This window comes from Semicossyphus pulcher, unplaced genomic scaffold (assembly GCF_022749685.1).
Source record: "Semicossyphus pulcher isolate SPU_LCO1_2020_fin unplaced genomic scaffold, fSemPul1.0.p SCAF_9, whole genome shotgun sequence".
In the NCBI taxonomy this organism is placed as follows: Eukaryota; Metazoa; Chordata; class Actinopteri; order Labriformes; family Labridae; genus Semicossyphus; species Semicossyphus pulcher.
In genome coordinates, this window is record NW_027211770.1 from 15866125 (window position 1) to 15886403 (window position 20279).

Consider the following 20279-nt stretch of genomic DNA (forward strand, 5'->3'; position numbering starts at 1 on the left):
CATTTTTTTATTATAAGGTTGAATCAAACAAAAATCATAACAATGTTTTAAAAAATGACATTACATGCAATGCATTTCCTATTGACGATGGTCTTGTAAAGGTAAGTGAAAAAAACAGAAATAAAATTACAAGAAATCTGCATAGTTAATCAGACATTTACATACAAACGACCCCTCTAATAAATCTGTACACTGTTGATCATTAATGCTGTCAAATAATCATCAATACACTAAATGTTATATATGTATATATACACAACATATATATATATAGATATACACTACCAGACAAAAGTTTGGACACACTTTCCCATTCACTTGTGTGAGAAAATGTGTCCAAACTTTTGACTGGTAGTGTATATAAACCGAACTGACCAAAGAACAAGACTAAGGCAAGTAAATTGGGCTGGACCTTAGCAAACTCAGAGTAACTGCTGTATATATTTGTTAGCCTATTGTTATAGTAAAAATAGAAATAAAATACACAATAACATGTATATCAAACAATGTGGTAGGCATGTAGAAATTGTGATTTGGTTGACAGTTCTCTTTAGAGTGTTTCTACATGCAGTGTAGATTGATGGCATGCAGGTCCACCATAAGACGTAGGCTACACAGTGAATTACCGTGTGAAAATGTCTACACTGACCAAATGAGGAAATGACAAATACTGGATCAGCAAAAAAAATAGTGCTGGTCAACCAAGAGATGGTTTCTGGTGGGACTGTCGAATTTTTTGCAAGACTTGATGTTGCGTTGAGTTGGCTCGAAAGGGGAAGTTGGATGTGTTTGATGAAGATGCTGTAGAAATGAACACTGTGGATGAATATCTGTTAGATATAATTATTTACAGTCTACTAATTTTCTACAAGTGGGCAGACATCATTATTAAAAAAATGAATAATTCACTTAGAATTGCAGGCTACAATTGTTTCCTATTCAGTAATATTTTTGAATATATTTGTACAATATCTGTATTTCATTCTTCATGTCATGTATGGTCCTATACTTCACTAAGAGCTGACCTCTCTTTGCTTGACTGGTTTGTTGACTTTATGTCAGTGTGAGAGCCAGAGACCTCCTCCTTGAAAGCAGTTTCCAACACAATAAGGATGGATTTACGCACTTTATCCCTGAAATCTTGGCCCACAAACACATAGAGCAGTGGGTTCAGGCAGCTGTTGATGAAGGCCAGACTGGTGGTTATAGGGATCCCAATGGTGGTGACGTAGTCTAAAGTTTGACTTGCAGAACTGGTCATGTGATGGACCATCTCAATTAGATTAAAAATGTGATAAGGAGCCCAGCAGAGGAAAAAAGTGATGATAATTACAGCGATAATCTTAAAGGTGCGACCAGACTGGCTGGCCAGGGTGCGGTTTCTCCTGAGACGATGGATTATCACAGCATAACAGGAGACAATGACAGTGAAGGGGACTACAAATCCCAGGAGGAAGCGGGTGATGGTCATGGCCTGCAAGCGAAACGCTTCCAACTCATGCACAGACTCATCATAGACATCAGAAAGGGCAAAGTTGTTGAAACAGTTGATGACCTCTTCATTTCTAAAGGCTGGTGCAGTGTCCCTGAAGACAAAGTACGGAGCGCTGAGAATCAGAGCCAGCACCCAAACACCCAGACTCACACAGGATGCCTTACGCACACTCCTGTGGTTCTGGGCCCAGACGGGCCACACCACAGACACACATCTGTCCACACTGATCACCACCAGAATATAGACACTGGCAAAGATGTTCATAGAGCCAATTGTGGAGTTGACTTTGCACATGAACTTCCCAAAAGGCCAGTGAAAATCCATGGCTTTGTACGTCACACTGAGGGGCAGAGATGCAGTGAAGAGGAAGTCGGCCACGGCGAGGTTGAGGAACCAAACTGTGTTAACTGTTTTCTTCATCTTGAAGCCGGTCACCCAGATAACCGCTCCGTTCCCAAGCACTCCAAGAACAAAGGCCAGGCAGTAAAAAAAAAGAGACATGATATGGAAAGACCGTCTCAGCTCAGCATAATCATCGTAATAGTAATACTCATAAGATGAGTCATTTCTATCAGATCCATCAGATGTATTGATGTGACATGAAGGTGCAGTGGTAGTTTTCTCCATTCTTGTCCTGAGACCTGTCATGAAAACATAACATATGTAGTTTATCTATATTTTGTAGAGCTCAAACAGTAACAACCACTACTTTTGATACTGTGACATTTTTGTGAATCAATATTGTAAGAATACTTGTGCCACAGTTGAAACTATAGTTTAGTTCCCCCAACTGACCCATGGGCACTATGTTTTTATATGATGTGTTTTGTACCATCTAAAGCTGAACCAAATATTAATCTTGACTTCCAGTGAAACTAAAGTTACAAAAATGTCTAAATGCCCCTTTTAAAAATGCTTCCAGGCTGACCTCGACTTATAGAGTTGAACCATGTTATTATTTCCCGGGACAAATGCTTTTCTGAGTTTCCATGAGGTAATAACTTTACATTTAACAAGTGGATGCATAAAGCCTATGAGCATGAATTCATGTACGAACAACACTTGAAATAAAAAATGTAATTAAATGCATATAAAGAATATTTATTATATTCTATGAACAATTAATGTATAGGCTTTTTTTTCATTAAATCATTGACCACTTGAGAAAGCAGCCCGCTCTGAAACATATCGATTGACCTATTCTTAATTTAAGAGTTCGTCTTTGTTTTCTTTGTAAATTTCTTCGTAAAGCCTTTTTCTGATGCTGAAGTCTCATTGACTTCTGTATAGTCTCGTCACATTACTCTCGCACACATTCAAATGACAACACAAACAACGGTACCTCTGTCAAAGTTCAGTTGAAGATGTGTCCGCAGCACAAATCACCCTCCTCAAACTGCGCGTGAACGAAAGCTGCGTGCCAAATGTACAAGATGCTCTGTGATCTTGTAATATGTGAGGTCACGTGACGAGCACACGGACAAGATTCATCCGATAACCCCCTCATACTTTTAATGACAGCCTTTTAATGATGATGAAGGCACACATTTCTGAAAGCTATCGAATTAAAATCTGCAAAAATAAACAGGTAAAGCAAACACAACAGCGGAGTCTGATACGGACACTACTTTTCAACCATTAAAAATATCACATCATCGTTATTTCGCGCCTTGCTGTTTTGAATTTAATTGTTTAATAAAGCTATGAAAACAAATCAGGGCCTCGTTAAGAAGGAAAATGTTTACTGGTGGAAGTATTTACGAGTCCCTAACGAAAAGTGTGTAACATCTATTTTCTTCTCTATTTCTGGACACGCTTCTTTGTATTTAGACGTCCGACCACTAGGTGGAGCATTTGGCTTTTGAAATAAATGACAGATGTTGAGTGTTAGTCATAGACTGTATACTGAGGTGTTGCTGCTTTGTGTAAAGAGACAAAACAACCAGCGTTTTGTTTTTGTTTGCACCTTTTATTTATGGTATGGGCAGACACAGAAGTGAAGGAAATGGTCAAAAACATGATTGGCCAAAAAGGGGTGCTGTGAATCTGCATGCGATTCCTCATCAACTGTGTCTCAGATAATCTGTATTTCAGGTTATTAGCCAACCTTCAGTTTCAAACTAATACATTCAATTTAAAATGATGTGATTCAAATTCAGATGTTTAATTCAACTATTCAAGTTGAGTAATTAAAATTCACATACAAATAATTCAAATTCAGTTTCTACTGACACATATTTGTGCCCATAGGATTGGTATTAGTTGTTTTTTTTATCATGGTTTATTAATAGACATCAGATAACACATGACCCTCTTTCTGCACCTTTACAGAGCGATTATAAAGATGAAAAGTGACCACGCAGTAAAGTCGTGTGGTGACTATAAGAGGGAAATCATGAGTGGAAAAAAGGGATCTTTGTATAATATTTCAATAAGGATGATAATGGTATAAAAACAAGAACTACATTACAGTCATCATCAATTTTATTTATGAAACAACAAAAACACTTTAACATTTAGAATAAGCTTTTATACAGAGGAAGGATTGTGTTTTATGACAACATGCAACATCTACCAAACACATACAATACACAGACAAAATGTGCTGTGCTGTTTATTCAACTGATAAGTCGATTGATAGGAATTTAAAGGCAAACAATTTTATAACTGATTGATCACATATGTGGTTTTTCAGGCAAAAATGACATTTCACTGACTCTGTCTCCTAAAATGTGATAATTGGTGTTTTTTCATTGTGTGTTTCCACAGTAAACTAAATGTCTCAAAACAAACAAACAACAAAAGTAAAAAATAATAATTTGTGTCCAAATAATATGCTATGTACAGTTTCAGTATTTGTTTCTTCATGTTCTACAGCTCAGTATCCATTGACCTCATTTGGCTCTGACTGGTGTTCACTGGGTTTGTGTCAGTGTGAGAGTCAGACTCCTCTTCCTGGAAAGCAGCCTCCAACATGTTCAGGAAGGATTTACGGACAATATCCCTGAAATCTTGGCCCACAAACACATAGAGCAGTGGGTTCAGGCAGCTGTTGATGAAGGTCAGACTGGTGGTTATTGGGATCCCAATGAAGATGACGATAAATAATGTTGGAGAATAGGTCACAAAATAAGCCAGCTCAATTAGAATAAAGATGTAATAAGGAGCCCAGCAGAGGAAAAAAGTGGTGATAACTGCAGCGATGATCTTAAAGGTCCGACTGGACTGCCTGGCCAGGGTGTGGTTTCTCCTGAGACGATGGATTATCACAGCATAACAGGAGACAATGACAGTGAAGGGGACTACAAATCCCAGGACGATGCGGGTGATGGTCATGGCCTTAAAACGAAATATTACCAACTCATACACAGACTCATCATAGTCATCAGAAAGGGCAAAGTTGTCGAAACAGTTGATGACCTCTTCATTTCTAAAGGCTGGTGCAGTGTCCCTGAAGACAAAGTACGGAGCGCTGAGAATCAGAGCCAGCACCCAAACACCCTGACTCACACAGGACGCCTTACGCACACTCCTGTGGTTCCTGGCCCAGACGGGCCACACCACAGACACACATCTGTCCACACTGATCACCACCAGAATATAGATACTGGCAAACATGTTCAAGGTGATCAGTGTGGTGTTGAGTTTGCACATGAACTTCCCGAAAGGCCAGTGAAAATCCAAAGCCAGTTTAATCACTTGTACGGACAGGAGTGCAGTGAAGAAGAAGTCGGCCACGGCGAGGTTGAGGAACCAAACTGTGTTAACTGTTTTCTTCATCTTGAAGCTGGTCACCCAGATAACCGCTCCGTTCCCGAGCACTCCAAGAACAAAGACCAGGCAGTAAAAAAAAAGAGACATGATATGGAGAGACCGTCTCAGCTCAGCATAATCATTGTAATCACCAGATGAGTCATTTCTATCAGATCCATCAGATGTATTGATGTGATATGAAGGTGCAGTGGTAGTTTTCTCCATTCTTGTCCTGAGACCTGTCATGAAAACATAACATATGTAGTTTATCTATATTTTGTAGAGCTCAAACAGTAACAACCACTACTTTTGATACTGTGACATTTTTCTGAATCAATATTGTAAGAATACTTGTGCCACAGTTGAAACTATAGTTTAGTTCCCCCAACTGACCCATAGGCCTACATGATGCTGCAGAGATGGATCAGACCTGTCAGTCTTATAGGAAGTTCAGAGCCAAGCGGTACTTAGTGTTAACATATATGCCATCATGATCATGGGTTACTTCATGCATTAATCATTGTGAGTACTTTGCACTATGTTTTTATATGATGTGTTTTTTACCATCTAAAGCAGAACCAAATATTAATCTTGACTTCCAGTGAAACTAAAGTTACAAAAATGTCTAAATGCCCCTTTTAAAAATGCTTCCAGGCTGACCTCGACTTATAGAGTTGAACCATGTTATTATTTCCTTGGACAAATGCTTTTCTGAGTTTCCATGAGGTAATAACTTTACATTTAACAAGTGGATGCATAAAGCCTATGAGCATGAATTCATGTACGAACAACACTTGAAATAAAATGTAATTAAATGCACATAAAGAATATTTATTATATTCTATGAACAATTAATGTATAGGCTTAAATTATAAGCTGGTTGCGGATAGGTGGTGTTTTTTTTCATTAAATCATTGACCACTTGAGAAAGCAGCCCGCTCTGAAACATATCGATTGACCTATTCTTAATTTAAAAGAGTTCGTCTTTGTTTTCTTTGTAAATTTCTTCGTAAAGCCTTTTTCTGATGCTGAAGTCTCATTGACTTCTGTATAGTCTCGTCACATTATTCTCGCACACATTCAAATGACAACACAAACAACGGTACCTCTGTCAAAGTTCAGTTGAGGATGTGTCCGCAGCACAAATCACCCTCCTAAAACTGCGCGTGAACGAAAGCTGCGTGCCAAATGTACAAGATGCTCTGTGATCTTGTAATATGTGAGGTCACGTGACGAGCACACGGACAAGATTCATCCGATAACCCCCTCATACTTTTAATGACAGCGGAGTCTGATACTGACACTACTTTTCAACAATTAAAAATATCACATCATCGTTACTTCGCACCTTGCTGTTTTGAATTTAATTGTTTAATAAAGCTATGAAAACAAATCAGGGCCTCGTTTAGAAGGAAAATGTTTACTGGTGGAAGTATTTACGAAATACTTAAATCATGGGTCCAAGTCCCTCAAGAAAAGTGTGTAACATCTATTTTCTTTTCTATTTCTGGACATGTTTCTTTGCACTACATCCTGAAACATCTCCCCCCTAGAACATGGGTCCTGTTTGAAGACTGCCTGAATGTGGACCTGAGCTGCATAATGTGTTTATCCCCATGTGAGTAGTGCTCATGTTTCCTGAAGTGTAATTGCTCTGCATTGACTGTTTTAATTGATGTATGAACATGAAGACTACAAGTTTAAATGCCCCCTCTCTTCACTCTGCACCACATTACAGTCACAGCAGCATTTGCCATTGTGTGAAGTGATGTTTGTTGAGTAGTTAATAAAAGAGTGGGCTTCCACTTTCCATTTGAAAGCTTTACACATAAACATAACAAAATCTATTTAGATCCATCACTGCAGGTAATTACATTTTTCAAACCTAAGCCTTATTAGCCTACTATAATTAACAGCTTACTTCAGAAGGAGTCAGTTATCTGTATGTTCCTTCCTGTTAGACAGATTTCCTGTCCGCGGCGAGTTAAAGATAAGTGCTTATCTCTCTTAGCTTCTGATGTTTGCTGTTTTTTAAGATGCACCTGAGTCACAATGCTGGAGGGTGAATGGAGAACCTCCTTTGAGTTGAAATATACTTTATGAGGTTAAACATTTTCCTCTCCTGGTAAATAAATAAATTAAATAATGTGATGTCATAAAAAAATACTATAATTAATAAAATGTAGATTATGTGATTGGCGACTTCCTACTTAGAAATACTATCACGAGGTATTATCACGAATTGTGTGTGTTATACAATTTATTATTATTCATTATCATTATTACAACATCTGTTCTACAGTATGTTTCAGTGAATGAAACTTGAGCCTTTTTTTCAGGAATTTTGATTATATAGTACAAACAGTCAAAATAATATTTTCATCATTTATGGATCTTTGGAGAGTTGAACATCAGATCAGGGGTATCAAATATCGACATGTTAATGTTACATCATAATATTCAAAACAGTAAAACAAAGAATAATTGAGCCTTTGGACACTTTTTTACTGTTGTTGAGTTGAATAATAATGTAAATCTAACTCCTTTAGGAAATATCTTATAGTATCTGAAGACATTACACATAATTGTTACTCAGAACTATTTGCTTCTTCCAATTACCTGTTTGTAAAAGGTGATTTAGCCAAATTATTGTCAATGCTTCTTATGAATAATTCCAGTTGTGCTGTAAGTCACTAAAGTCTATGAATGTAAAGTTGGTAAAAAAAAAAACTGTTAAAATCTATAAAACAAATTAACTAGCCTTACTGACCCTGAAGTCTGGAGGCATGTGACCTATAGGACAGAGCATTACTTGAACTGTTACACTGCAAAATGGATTATTGCCTTCTGTTTGTAAATTTCTGCTTTGCATTTGATACATAACCATCTGAAAAGCACTGAACCAGGTAACTGGACGACCTCCATACATCATGTGTGAAGTGTGATGAAACAGTGCTTAATTGAATTCTCTGAGTGCAGAGAAAAATGCAGGAGTGACAGGAGCACACTAACGTATTGCATCACCTTTAATCTCATATCTGCTTAAAAGCGGAAGTACAAATACTTTGTTACGCACTTTGCACCAAAGCTTTATCATCTTTTCATGCGAAAAAAGTAAAGCATGACCAACACAGAAATGAGAGTTTCCTTTTTAGGACTGTTTAAACATTATCCTCTGACCCACTCAGAGTTCTGGGAGCCCCTTATGATTTCTATCCACTACAAATGGAGGGAGAACTTGAGGTTTTGGGAATAACCACCAAATGGCTATATGTTTATTCATTTTTGTTTCTTGATGGGAAACCAATAGACCAACTGTCACGTTTAGGAGGATTCGAACAAAGAAGGAGAGGACTCACGTGCAGACTATGGTGATTTATTAAACAAAAACTCAAAATACAAAAGGGTGGAGCAAAATCTTCTAATCAACCAAAAGGCCAAAAGGGCAAAATCCACAAGGCAAATCAAAGTCTTGATACCAACAAAAAGGGAAACCAAAAGGCAGAACCAAAAGTCCAACAAAAGGTCCAACTTAAATCCAGTAAAACAGGTGAGAAACACAGACGGAGCCATGAAGAAAATTCACACAGGAAACACGGGGAACAAGGTTACTGGATGGACGACAACAAACTAGTGTAGGAACATGGGAAGACAAATGCTGTGTCCGAAACCGCATACTAACGTACTGCCTACTACATACTCAAACAGTATGTACTGCATACTGCCTACTATCCTGACTATTAGGATGCCGTTCGCATCATACTCAGAGCCGTCTTCTCCTTATCACTTGACTTAACCTTTTACGTATGTCCAGTCTGATCTCCGGTCCATCTCTGCCATTGTAGAAGCTGGATAGCCGCAATGCATTTTGGGGCGGTTGAGTACAACCAGTGAGCTCCTGTCTCATACTCAACCATCCGAGCCGATCTAGTATTCATCTGGGCATTTCTCGGATACACAAAATTGCATACTATGAGATGGGAACACATTACATACTCAATTTGACATCACGGTTAGTATGATTAGTATGATACTATACGGTTTCGGACACAGCCAAAGACTAAATACACTGGGGAGATGAGACTAATCGGGCACAGGTGAGACAATCGAGGGAGCAGGTGAAAACAATAGGGACAGGGCACATAATCACACAGGCGGGAAAAGGCAAAAGGCACAAAGGCAGGAAGTTCAACAACACAAGACATACATGGGGCAAGAACTACAAAAGAAAACAGGAAATGTTCTGAACAAAGTAATACAAATCAAAAACACAGGATAAACAACATTAACTCATGACACCAACACCCTTTTCCTGAAATATTGCCGTGCTTCTTTCTCAGTTAAAATCGGTGGGTTCTCCCCCTCACCTGCGGGGTTCCACAGGGTTCCATTCTAGATCCCCTGTTATTGTCCATCTACTTGCTCCTACTGGGTCAGATGATAAGTAAATACAACTTTCATATTATGCTGATGACACTCAACTGTATGTCCCACTAAAATCCAGTCGTAATAAAAAGCCATAGACGATCAGACCACACCTTATGTTTGTGATCTTTTAACTTTGTACATGCCTGATCGCTGTCTGAGATCCTCTGGCAGGAACTTTCTGTCCATTCCTAAATGTTGCTTTGTGACGAAAGGTGATCAGGCCTTCGCTGTTCAGGCCCCAAACTTTGGAATTTCTCTTATCTGGTGTGCTGTTTTTTAATTTTTTAAATTTTTATTTTTATTGTGCATATTTTAACATCTTGTCTGCTTGTTTTTTACCCCTTGTATTTTAATTTCTGCCTGTGCAACACCTTGTAAATCTGATTTTGAAAGGTGCATTAAAGTTATTATTATAATTATCATTAGACACGTTATCAGTGCACAGAGCAATGAGAGCAGGTCTGCTTTATCATTATTTATCCGGTTGCCATTAGCTAGCTAACTAACACTAGAAATGCCCCTCTTGTCCAATCTAGACTAATGCTGCCTCAAACGAAACACTGAGCTGAAAATTATAATCATAACTTAAAGCTGCTGTGAGGAGTTTTTCGCTGGTTATGAAACAGACTGAAATTATTTCTGATTACTCTATATGACCTCCAAAAGCAAACCAGACCATCAGCGACAAGATTGATAATTTCTATATTGTTATTTTTAATGTCTGAAACTGCTTGCTGGGGGGGGGGGAGGTGTCAGACGAAGTGATTAACTGCCTTTGTTTACATTTTCCAGGGCAAATTTAAAGTGAGTGATATAATCACTTAAGCATGTACAGGACAAAATCAGATACATCAGGACAAAAAAGAGATAAGAGGTACGGCTTTGTCCACAGGGGGCGCCAAAATCAACACAAACTGGAAAGTTCTCACAGGGGTAGATGGGTAGGGGGTGGACAGGTAGCTCACTCTATAGGGACTTGGCTTGGAAACCAGAGGGTGGCCAATTTAAGTCCCGGTGCGAACCAAGCATGGAATTAAGGCTGGTGGCTGAGTGGTACCAGTTCGCAACAACAGCACCTGTCCAGGTCTTTCCCCCTGACCTTCTGGTCGTACCAGGTCTTCTCTTTCTTTTGAGTGATTTCATGTTCTTCTGCCAGGGCAGCCATTTTCTCCAACTGCTCCTTCATCTTCACCACATAGGACACAACGTTCTCCCCTGTAGTCTTTGAATCCTCCCAGTAGTCTCTCACAAGGTTGAGAGGTCCTCTCACTTGGCGCCACTAGAGCAGTTCAAAGGGTGACAACCCTGTGGAAACTGGTGGCACCTCCCTGTAGGCGAAGAAAAGGTATGACAGTCACTGGTCGATAGGGGGTGTTTTTAATTCTCTTTAATCTTAGCAGCTGATACACGTCTTTTCTTAACCTGAAAGTTTGTCCTGCAGTCACCTCTCTGGCAATACCTACCCTTGAGAACAACCTTATATCCTCATAACTAATATTAAGGTAAGTGCAAGAGTGTACTGTAGGTCTACAGTATGTTCCTTCCGGACAACATGTTTAATCAGAAATGTGAAAGGTCATGCTATTGCAGTTGTTTTTAATTATTTGCATAACCCTTTCTTTCACCACAGAGGTCATCCGCAAAGTTACATTGAGTTACAACACAACTGTTTCCTTACAAATAATCAGTTTAACTGAATACGCTACATCTTCAGGTGAGATGAGTCATATAAATGTGGTAAGAAACACCAGTTTGGTTGTTTTGAATGCAGCCCTTTCTGCAGCCCTCTCCCTGACTCCTCCTCCACCCACTCCTTAATCAGGCCTGCTTATAAAATGCACCTGGGGCCTGTGCTGGCCTCTTGCTTCTGCCTGGCAGGTTGTGTTGGTGGCCTTTGGGATGATACACATTTTAAACAGTTTGTCCCTTTTTACAATATATTGAGTGAGACTTCTGCCCTCTATTTCAGTTATAGACTTACCTATATGTGGCCCTTGGTCGTGTTGCTGAATAGACTGTCTTTGTTGTGCCTGGTGAAGAAAATGTTCAGTCTTTAGTTTTTTTCTTTAGTATTTTAATAGGTGTGTTTCATTTCAGGTACAGAGTAATACTGCTGCTGTTTTGCCCCCCTCTTTCTTTTGTATTCATTGTTCAATCTCTTTAAAAATACTTGTTGTAAATTGAGTTGTTTCGTGCTTTAGTTTTTGAGTAATAGGTCATTTTGTCTCTAAGAGACACTTTGTTAGGAAGCTATGCACCTGTGGTGAGGTACCCCCACAAATGCATGAGTTGAGAGCAGTGGGACACCAATGGGCTGAACCATATTTTGCTGTGAGGAATGCGGTGAGTATGTGGTAGCACCCCTGCACCCTCCTTAGTGTAGTCTGCCTCCCCCTAGTGGCCTCAGTTTAGTTTAGTTTACTTTGGGACTGGCAGCTGTACGTTTTAGGTCAAACTTTTTAAAAATTCTCAACTTTTAATTGTTATCATTTTAGCTCAGTTTTAGTGTACCTATTTTTTACTGTTTCACATCCCCATTCCCTCCCTACAGCTCAAGCCCATTCTTATTTCGTACATTTTCTTTGTTTAATTTCAATAAAATATTTTGACTTATTCTACACGTCTCTGCCTCATCAGTAACGAGTCTGTGTGCTATCAAGGATTTGCTCAAATTTCCTGGAGTGCAAGTCCCCAGGTGACGTTGCTGGTTAAACTTCAATCTTCCTTCCATCAAGACTTAGGATAGGCAGAATGAGGAATATTGGAGCCAAAATGCATTACACAGATTTAAGATCGCAGTCAAAGTAAATTTTTGAGCCGACTATCTTCAGAACAATTTCAAAGAATGAAAAAGCTGCTGAACTGACTTTTTAATGAAAATGTTAAAATGAAATTGTAACTGACTAATGACTGACCCACTTGATGAGTGTAGTTGACTAGAATATACTCATAAAGGGGAAAAAGAGCACACTTATGTAGAGCGTCACACTCGTAGCTTTAATAGCACAATAGCATGCATGTCATATTGTGATTATGCAGTCAGATTACAAGTATGGCCCAGAGGCAACTGGGCCTGGCATTTTACATTAACTTTTTCCTGCATTAAAACTAATTTACAATGAACTTATTTTGCAATATTATACACAATTTTGCAATATTACCATCAGTTTGTTCCATCAAATTGTAAATACTGTGGCTCTAATTAAAAGGTAAAGAATCTGACATCTGATCAATTAGTCAGCCATCCAGAAATAGAAGGGATTCTATCTGGGATCATGTTTACAGTTTATAAAAACAACTTTGACAGGAAATTTGATGGATCAACTTCGATTTTTGTCCAACTCATTTGTTGTTTGAAGTATTTGTTTATTCATGTCATTGACAGCCTCATACCTCACTATTAAGAGTTGACATCTCATTGCGCTGACTGTTTTTCATGGTGGATGTGCGAGAGACCTCCTCCTTGAAAGCAGCCTCCATCACATCCAGGATGGATTTGTAAGCTGTAACCCTGAAACCTTGGCCCATGAACACATAGAGCAGTGGGTTCAGGCAGCTGTTGATGAAGGCCAGACCGGTGGTTATTGGGATCCCAATGGCGATGACGATATATAATGTTTGAGAATAGGTCACAAAATAAGCCAGCTCAATTAGATTAAAGATGTGGAAAGGAGCCCAGCAGAGGAAAAAAGCGGTGATAACTGCAGCGATGATCTTAAAGGTCCGACTGGACTGCCTGGCCAGGGTGCGGTTTCTCCTGAGACGATGGATTATCACAGCATAACAGGAGACAATGACAGTGAAGGGAACTACAAATCCCAAGAGTAAGCGGGTGATGGTCATGGCCCTAAAACGAAACATTCGCAGCTCATTCATAGACTCGTCATCGACATCAGAAAGGGTATAGTTGTCGAAGCAGTTGATGGTTACTTTGTCATCTGATAGATCTGTGTCCTCGAAGACAAAGTACGAGAGTTGACTTTGCACATGAACTTCCCAAAAGGCCAGTGAAAATCCATGGCTTTGTACGTCACACTCAGGGGCAGAGATGCAGTGAAGAGGAAGTCGGCCACGGCGAGGTTGAGGAACCAAACTGTGTTAACTGTTTTCTTCATCTTGAAGCCGGTCACCCAGATAACCGCTCCGTTCCCAAGCACTCCAAGAACAAAGGCCAGGCAGTAAAAAAAAAGAGACATGATATGGAGAGACCGTCTCAGCTCAACATAATCATCGTAATAGTAATACTCATAAGATGAGTCATTTCTATCAGATCCATCAGATGTATTGATGTGATATGAAGGTGCAGTGGTAGTTTTCTCCATTCTTGTCCTGAGACCTGTCATGAAAACATAACATATGTAGTTTATCTATATTTTGTAGAGCTCAAACAGTAACAACCACTACTTTTGATACTGTGACATTTTTCTGAATCAATATTGTAAGAATACTTGTGCCACAGTTGAAACTATAGTTTAGTTCCCCCAACTGACCCATAGGCACTATGTTTTTATATGATGTGTTTTTTTTACCATCTAAAGCCGAACCAAATATTAATCTTGACTTCCAGTGAAACTAAAGTTATAAAAATGTCTAAATGCCCCTTTTAAAAATGCTTCCAGGCTGACCTCGACTTATAGAGTTGAACCATGTTATTATTTCCTGGGACAAATGCTTTTCTGAGTTTCCATGAGGTAATGCATAAAGCCTATGAGCATGAATTCATGTACAAGAACACTTGAAATAAAATGTAATTAAATGCACATAAAGAATATTTATTATATTTTATGAACAATTAATGTATAGGCTTAAATTATAAGCTGGTTGCGGATAGGTGGTGTTTTTTTTCATTAAATCATTGACCACTTGAGAAAGCAGCCCGCTCTGAAACATATCGATTGACCTATTCTTAATTTAAAAGAGTTCGTCTTTGTTTTCTTTGTAAATTTCTTCGTAAAGCCGTTTTCTGATGCTGAAGTCTCATTGACTTCTGTATAGTCTCGTCACATTATTCTCGCACACATTCAAATGACAACACAAACAACGGTACCTCTGCCAAAGTTCAGTTGAGGATGTGTCCGCAGCACAAATCACCCTCCTCAAACTGCGCGTGAACGAAAGCTGCGTGCCAAATGTACAAGATGCTCTGTGATCTTGTAATATGTGAGGTCACGTGACGAGCACACGGACAAGATTCATCCGATAACCCCCTCATACTTTTAATGACAGCCTTTTAATGATGATGAAGGCCCACATTTCTGAAAGCTATCGAATTAAAATCTGCAAAAATAAACAGGTAAAGCAAACACAACAGCGGAGTCTGATACGGACACTACTTTTCAACCATTAAAAATATCACATCATCGTTATTTCGCGCCTTGCTGTTTTGAATTTAATTGTTTAATAAAGCTATGAAAACAAATCAGGGCCTCGTTAAGAAGGAAAATGTTTACTGGTGGAAATATTAACGAGTCCCTAACGAAAAGTGTGTAACATCTATTTTCTTCTCTATTTCTGGACACGTTTCTTTGTATTTAGACCTCCGACCACTAGGTGGAGCATTTAGCTTTTGAAATAAATGACAGATGTTGAGTGTTAGTCATAGACTGTATACTGAGGTGTTGCTGCTTTGTATAAAGAGACAAAACAACCAGCGTTTTGTTCTTGTTTGCACCTTTTATTTATTATTATTATTATTATTATTTCCTATTTGGTTGGAAAAAACAGGAAGCTGCAGGGGCAACGATGGATCAATTGCAAACAACGGCTAATGATGTTTGAAACTATCACGGTTCATTGTTCACAAAAAGGTGAGGACCCAGATGCAGACTGATATGATTTAATAAGAACAAAAGTCCAACTGAAAATTCAACAAAAACAGGAGATAACACAAGGAGCTGGGTAATCAAAAATCCCAAATAATACACAGGCAAACACAGGAAGACATACCTAGGGTTTTCACAGACAATGACAATGAACCCGCACCGAGACAAGGGAGCACAAAGACTAAATAAACTTAGGAGGTGAGGCTAATCAGACACAGGTGTGACAATCAAGGGGCAGGTGAAAACAATCAGGGCAGGGAACATAGTCAAACAAGCGGGAAACACAAAGGCAGGAAGTGGACCAACACGAAAGACAAGGTGACAAAGTAAAACAGGAAATGATTGAACCAAAGAGACACAAGTGAAATACTTAACTAAACAAGACTAAATACTGACAAGAACACAGAATAAACTAAATACAAAACTAAACGATGAGAAGTCATGACAATAGACAAAGTGACAAGGTAAAACAAGAAAAAATAACTGAACACCGAAATACAAGACAAAACCAGTACTAAACTAGAAACTCATGACAGAAACAAGGATGTTTCTTCACTGATGGAATAAGCAACATATCACTCAAACAATCAACTGTTTCTACATATTTGTACATACTGCAACCTGCAAGCAAAACAGATGTGAAGTTAGAATATTTCTTTTTCTCACGCATGATCTTCAGTGATAGTAGTGTCAGAGCAATTGCACAAATCTGTGGTGTCTGCAGCATGTTCCTTCTTCTAGCATCCTGTTTGATATGCTTAGTCAAAGTTCTTCTGAAAAGACATCCTTACTCAGAGATACACCTGATAAGTAAAACGCATCATGAAATACAGTACATGCCAAAGCACAGATGCAGGTTATATGTTTAACGGCTGTCTCTATACTGACCAAGTCTATGATAAAAATGAGAACGACTAACAAGATATATAAATATATCCTGGGATTGTATGGGCAGACACAGAAGTGAAGGAAATGGTCAAAAACATGATTGGCCAAAAAGGGGTGCTGTGAATCTGCATGCGATTCCTCATCAACTGTGTCTCAGATAATCTGTATTTCAGGTTATTAGCCAACCTTCAGTTTCAAACTAATACATTCAATTTAAAATGATGTGATTCAAATTCAGATGTTTAATTCAACTATTCAAGTTGAGCAATTAAAATTCACATATAAATAATTCAAATTCAGTTTCTACTGACACATATTTGTGCCCATAGGATTGGTATTAGTTGTTTTTTTTATCATAGTTTATTAATAGGCATCAGATAACCCATGACCCTCTTTCTGCACCTTTACAGAGCGATTATAAAGATGAAAAGTGACCACGCAGTAAAGTCGTGTGGTGACTATAAGAGGGAAATCATGAGTGGAAAAAAGGGATCTTTGTATAATATTTCAATAAGGATGATAATGGTATAAAAACAAGAACTACATTACAGTCATCATCAATTTTATTTATGAAACAACAAAAACACTTTAACATTTAGAATAAGCTTTTATACAGAGGAAGGATTGTGTTTTATGACAACATGCAACATCTACCAAACACATACAAAGTGCACTTTAACCTGTCATCCGTTAACCGACCGTTACAAATTTTAACCGATTAATACTACCAGTTAAATAGTTAAATAAAATTTGTTCTTTTTAAAATATACATATACCTATATATTTGCACGTTTGCCACGTTTTGTTGTCATTGGCTGAGCTGAGCCTGCAAGGTGAGCAAAATGAAACGAGCAGTTAAACAGTTATCAAAAAATGAAAAAACAAAGCTTTCTTGCATATCTCTGCTCCTGGGACATTGGAACCGTCTGAGTGGGTATTCTCCGCAGCGGCTCTCACAGTCAACAGACTGCGCATTAGACAAACCCCACAGCATGTCGACATGTTGCTATTTCTACACCAAAACCAACATCTACATAATACGGACTGGTGTTGGCCTGGCCTTTTTATATTAAGTTTAGCCTATTGTTCACATACTGACTTAAAATGTACGCATTAGGCACAGCAGCGTAACTTATTAATTAGCCTATTTAAAACTCCAGACACGGCGTCGTCAGGATCGGACAGGATCTTATGTTTATTAAAGTTCTGTGTGCTAATCATCAAAGAAAGGTAGACTGTAAATGTTTATTTACTTATTGGCCCTGTTCACATTTGGTATTACGCATCTGTCCTGTGATCCGATCACAAGTGGACAGCTCTAAGCCCGCAGTTCCCACCTTGCATTAACAGGCCAAGACAGACAGACAGAAATGTCAGTGCGATTAACACACATATCCACGTTATGACGCGTTGGTCTCCTCCCTGCGCTGCGTTATAACCTATGATGATCTGCACGCGGGTTATAGCTCCTGCTCGTGTCATTCACGGCATGTGATTTTAGTTTATACTTCATGGTAACTGTGATTTATAAATAAATACGGGGCAGATCACGGCTATTAAGCCAGGAGCAGAGCATGAAACAGTGAATGAAATACAGACACGATCTGTCTGTATTTTCGTGCACACTCCGCTCTCATGCATAAACTAAGTTTACACAGCTGGAGTGACATGAGACATACATTTTTAAAAAAGATTTTTAAGAGACACAGCGGAGAAATGTTAAATCAGACAGGAATGAAAGGGGAGGCCTCCTCGTATCCGATTGATCGTTGTCGTGTATACCGGAAGAGTGGGCGGTGCTTAATGTGGCCCATGACACATGTGCGTTCACACTACCAGATGTATGTGGATAAATGCGTCCCAGAACCACCTCAGTATGTGTGAACGGATATGAATGCGTCTTCAATCCGTCCTGGGAGCGTTCAGACCTGTAGTTAAGGCTGTCCACTTGTGATCCAATCACGAAAACCACATGTTGATACCATAGAGAGACTGTATAAAAAGATGGACGACATGATAGCTCACCAAAAGTGAAGCCAAAACATTTTGGGCGCCCCCTGCTGACTGGCTGTAGTATAGGTCATAAAGCCCGCCTCCTCCGTGTTAACAGGTGGGACATGGGTCAAACTATAAACTCAAAGTACACGCCAGATACATTTTTCTCAAACATGGTTTCTGTCATTATAGCTAGTTATAATCATGCTGATTCATGTCCAAGTGTTTGTTTTTCTGACAAGTTTATTTTTAATTAGTTATTTGATGCTGTCAAAATGATGATTGATAGCTCTGTTGACAAATTCGGCTCCTGCAGCCAATCAGTTCTGGGTGAGCAGAGTAGAGGACGATCCGCGAGTGGAAACATAATCAATCACAATCACTACAGTCATTGAAGTTTCCATACCTGTGAACGTTAACCTCAGACCAACACAGAGAAGCTATTCTGCTGTTAAACACGCCGGTGTGCGGGATCCTTGCTGTTTTTTCGGTAAGTTAATTGTGTGTTTGGGTAAGCGGAAGTGGCCATGGCCGCTTCACTCGCCGATCTCTACTGCACAGTCTCTGGCTCCATATGACGTCACCAGCGCAAGATGGCAGCGCCTATCACAGGGGCTATTTTGGCATCAATTTCGTGCAATGCGAGCAGATGGAGACGCGTTGTCCATCTATATATACAGTCATTGGTTGACACCAGTGGTCCGTTCCACAAAGCAGGTTCAACAAACTGTGAGTCTAACCCTGAACTCTGAGTTGATCTACTCTGAGATAGGAAACTCTGAGCTTTCGGTTCCAGAACACCTGATCAGAGTTAGTTCAATCAACTCTGAGTAGGTTCAGCCAGAGTTAAGTGCGTGCACGCTGACTGTAAAAAGCCAGCATTAATGGAGCCCTGATACCACGATTCACCATGGCAACGGTACACAAAAAGAGGTCCTCCTACGTCACACCTGTGGAGCTCGAAATCCTCATGCGGACATTCAGCGATTGTGAGCGTGTTTTTAGAAAAATAAAGTAACACGGCTGCAGCTGCAAAAGAGAGAGAAGCGGCGTGGGAAGAAATTGCTGCTCGAGTAAATTTGCATGTTTGAACTGGTCTATTTATTTAATATTTAATCACGACCGGGAGCCAAAATTTATATTAATCTAGGAGCAATCCAGCGGGAGAAAAAAACTTACATGGAAGCACTTCAATCATATTTTAAATATTAAACTAATGAAATATCATTCAGTGGCTGTTTTAATGTGCATTAGCTTTATCCCTAACAAGATGCTGACTTCACATACATTATAATTCATGTTGATTAAACTGAATTGTGTAAGTTTAAAAAAAAAAAATCCAATAACTTACAGCGTCTTATTTGAGTGCTCTCGGCAGTGGTGGTCGAAAATCTAAAAATGATGACTTTGACACAGATTTGTTTCTTGATTTTTTTAATCATAATTATAAAATACTTTTGTGAAGGGGTCAGAGCAGCACAGAGATGCAACATTTCTTCTTTTAATTCGGTAACCACTCAAACACACGCGTGAGACGGGCTGAATGAATGAGGAAGTCAAATGAGGGTTTTTACATTCTAGAGGGAGGAGACAGAGCGAAACTCTGAGTTTCCTGAAGAAAAAAACCTGCTCGCGACCAGGTTAGGTTCACAGACTCAGTTACCATAGTAACCAACTCAGAGTTAAAGTTACCTCTCTTTCTGAAACGGCAAACCCGAGGTTTCCCTCATTTCAGGGTTAACAAACTCGGGGTTTTCACTAAACCCGCTTTCTGAAACGGATCCCAGGTCTGAACAGCCTCATTGTTTCTGCTGGATCACGCGACTGTATTCTCCAGTGCGTGCTTACTGGACACTGGATAATGTATTTATGTTTGTGGACACAATTGCAAGCGCTAC

The 20279-nt window shown here is 39.1% G+C and overlaps 2 protein-coding genes and 1 long non-coding RNA gene across 3 annotated transcripts; all 3 read right to left on the bottom strand.

The window, feature by feature from the left end:
- Window positions 1–1950, bottom strand: LOC138584042 (chemerin-like receptor 1). The gene has a single exon (XM_069656159.1). The coding sequence runs from the start codon at window positions 1913–1915 to the stop codon at window positions 1004–1006; it is 912 nt and encodes a 303-aa protein (XP_069512260.1). The 5' UTR covers window positions 1916–1950; the 3' UTR covers window positions 1–1003.
- A 2011-nt stretch (window positions 1951–3961) lies between these two features.
- On the bottom strand, window positions 3962–5473 carry LOC138584664 (chemerin-like receptor 1). The gene has a single exon (XM_069656949.1). It carries the CDS (start codon window positions 5471–5473, stop codon window positions 4367–4369), a length of 1107 nt encoding a protein of 368 aa, XP_069513050.1. The 3' UTR covers window positions 3962–4366.
- Window positions 5474–11420: 5947 nt separating this feature from the next.
- Window positions 11421–13628, bottom strand: LOC138584710 (uncharacterized). Its single transcript, XR_011305455.1, has 3 exons — window positions 13070–13628; window positions 11658–11706; window positions 11421–11568 (listed from the first exon to the last, which is right to left on the bottom strand). It is a non-coding gene; the product is annotated as an uncharacterized lncRNA (long non-coding RNA).
- Between the last annotated feature and the right edge of the window lie 6651 nt (window positions 13629–20279).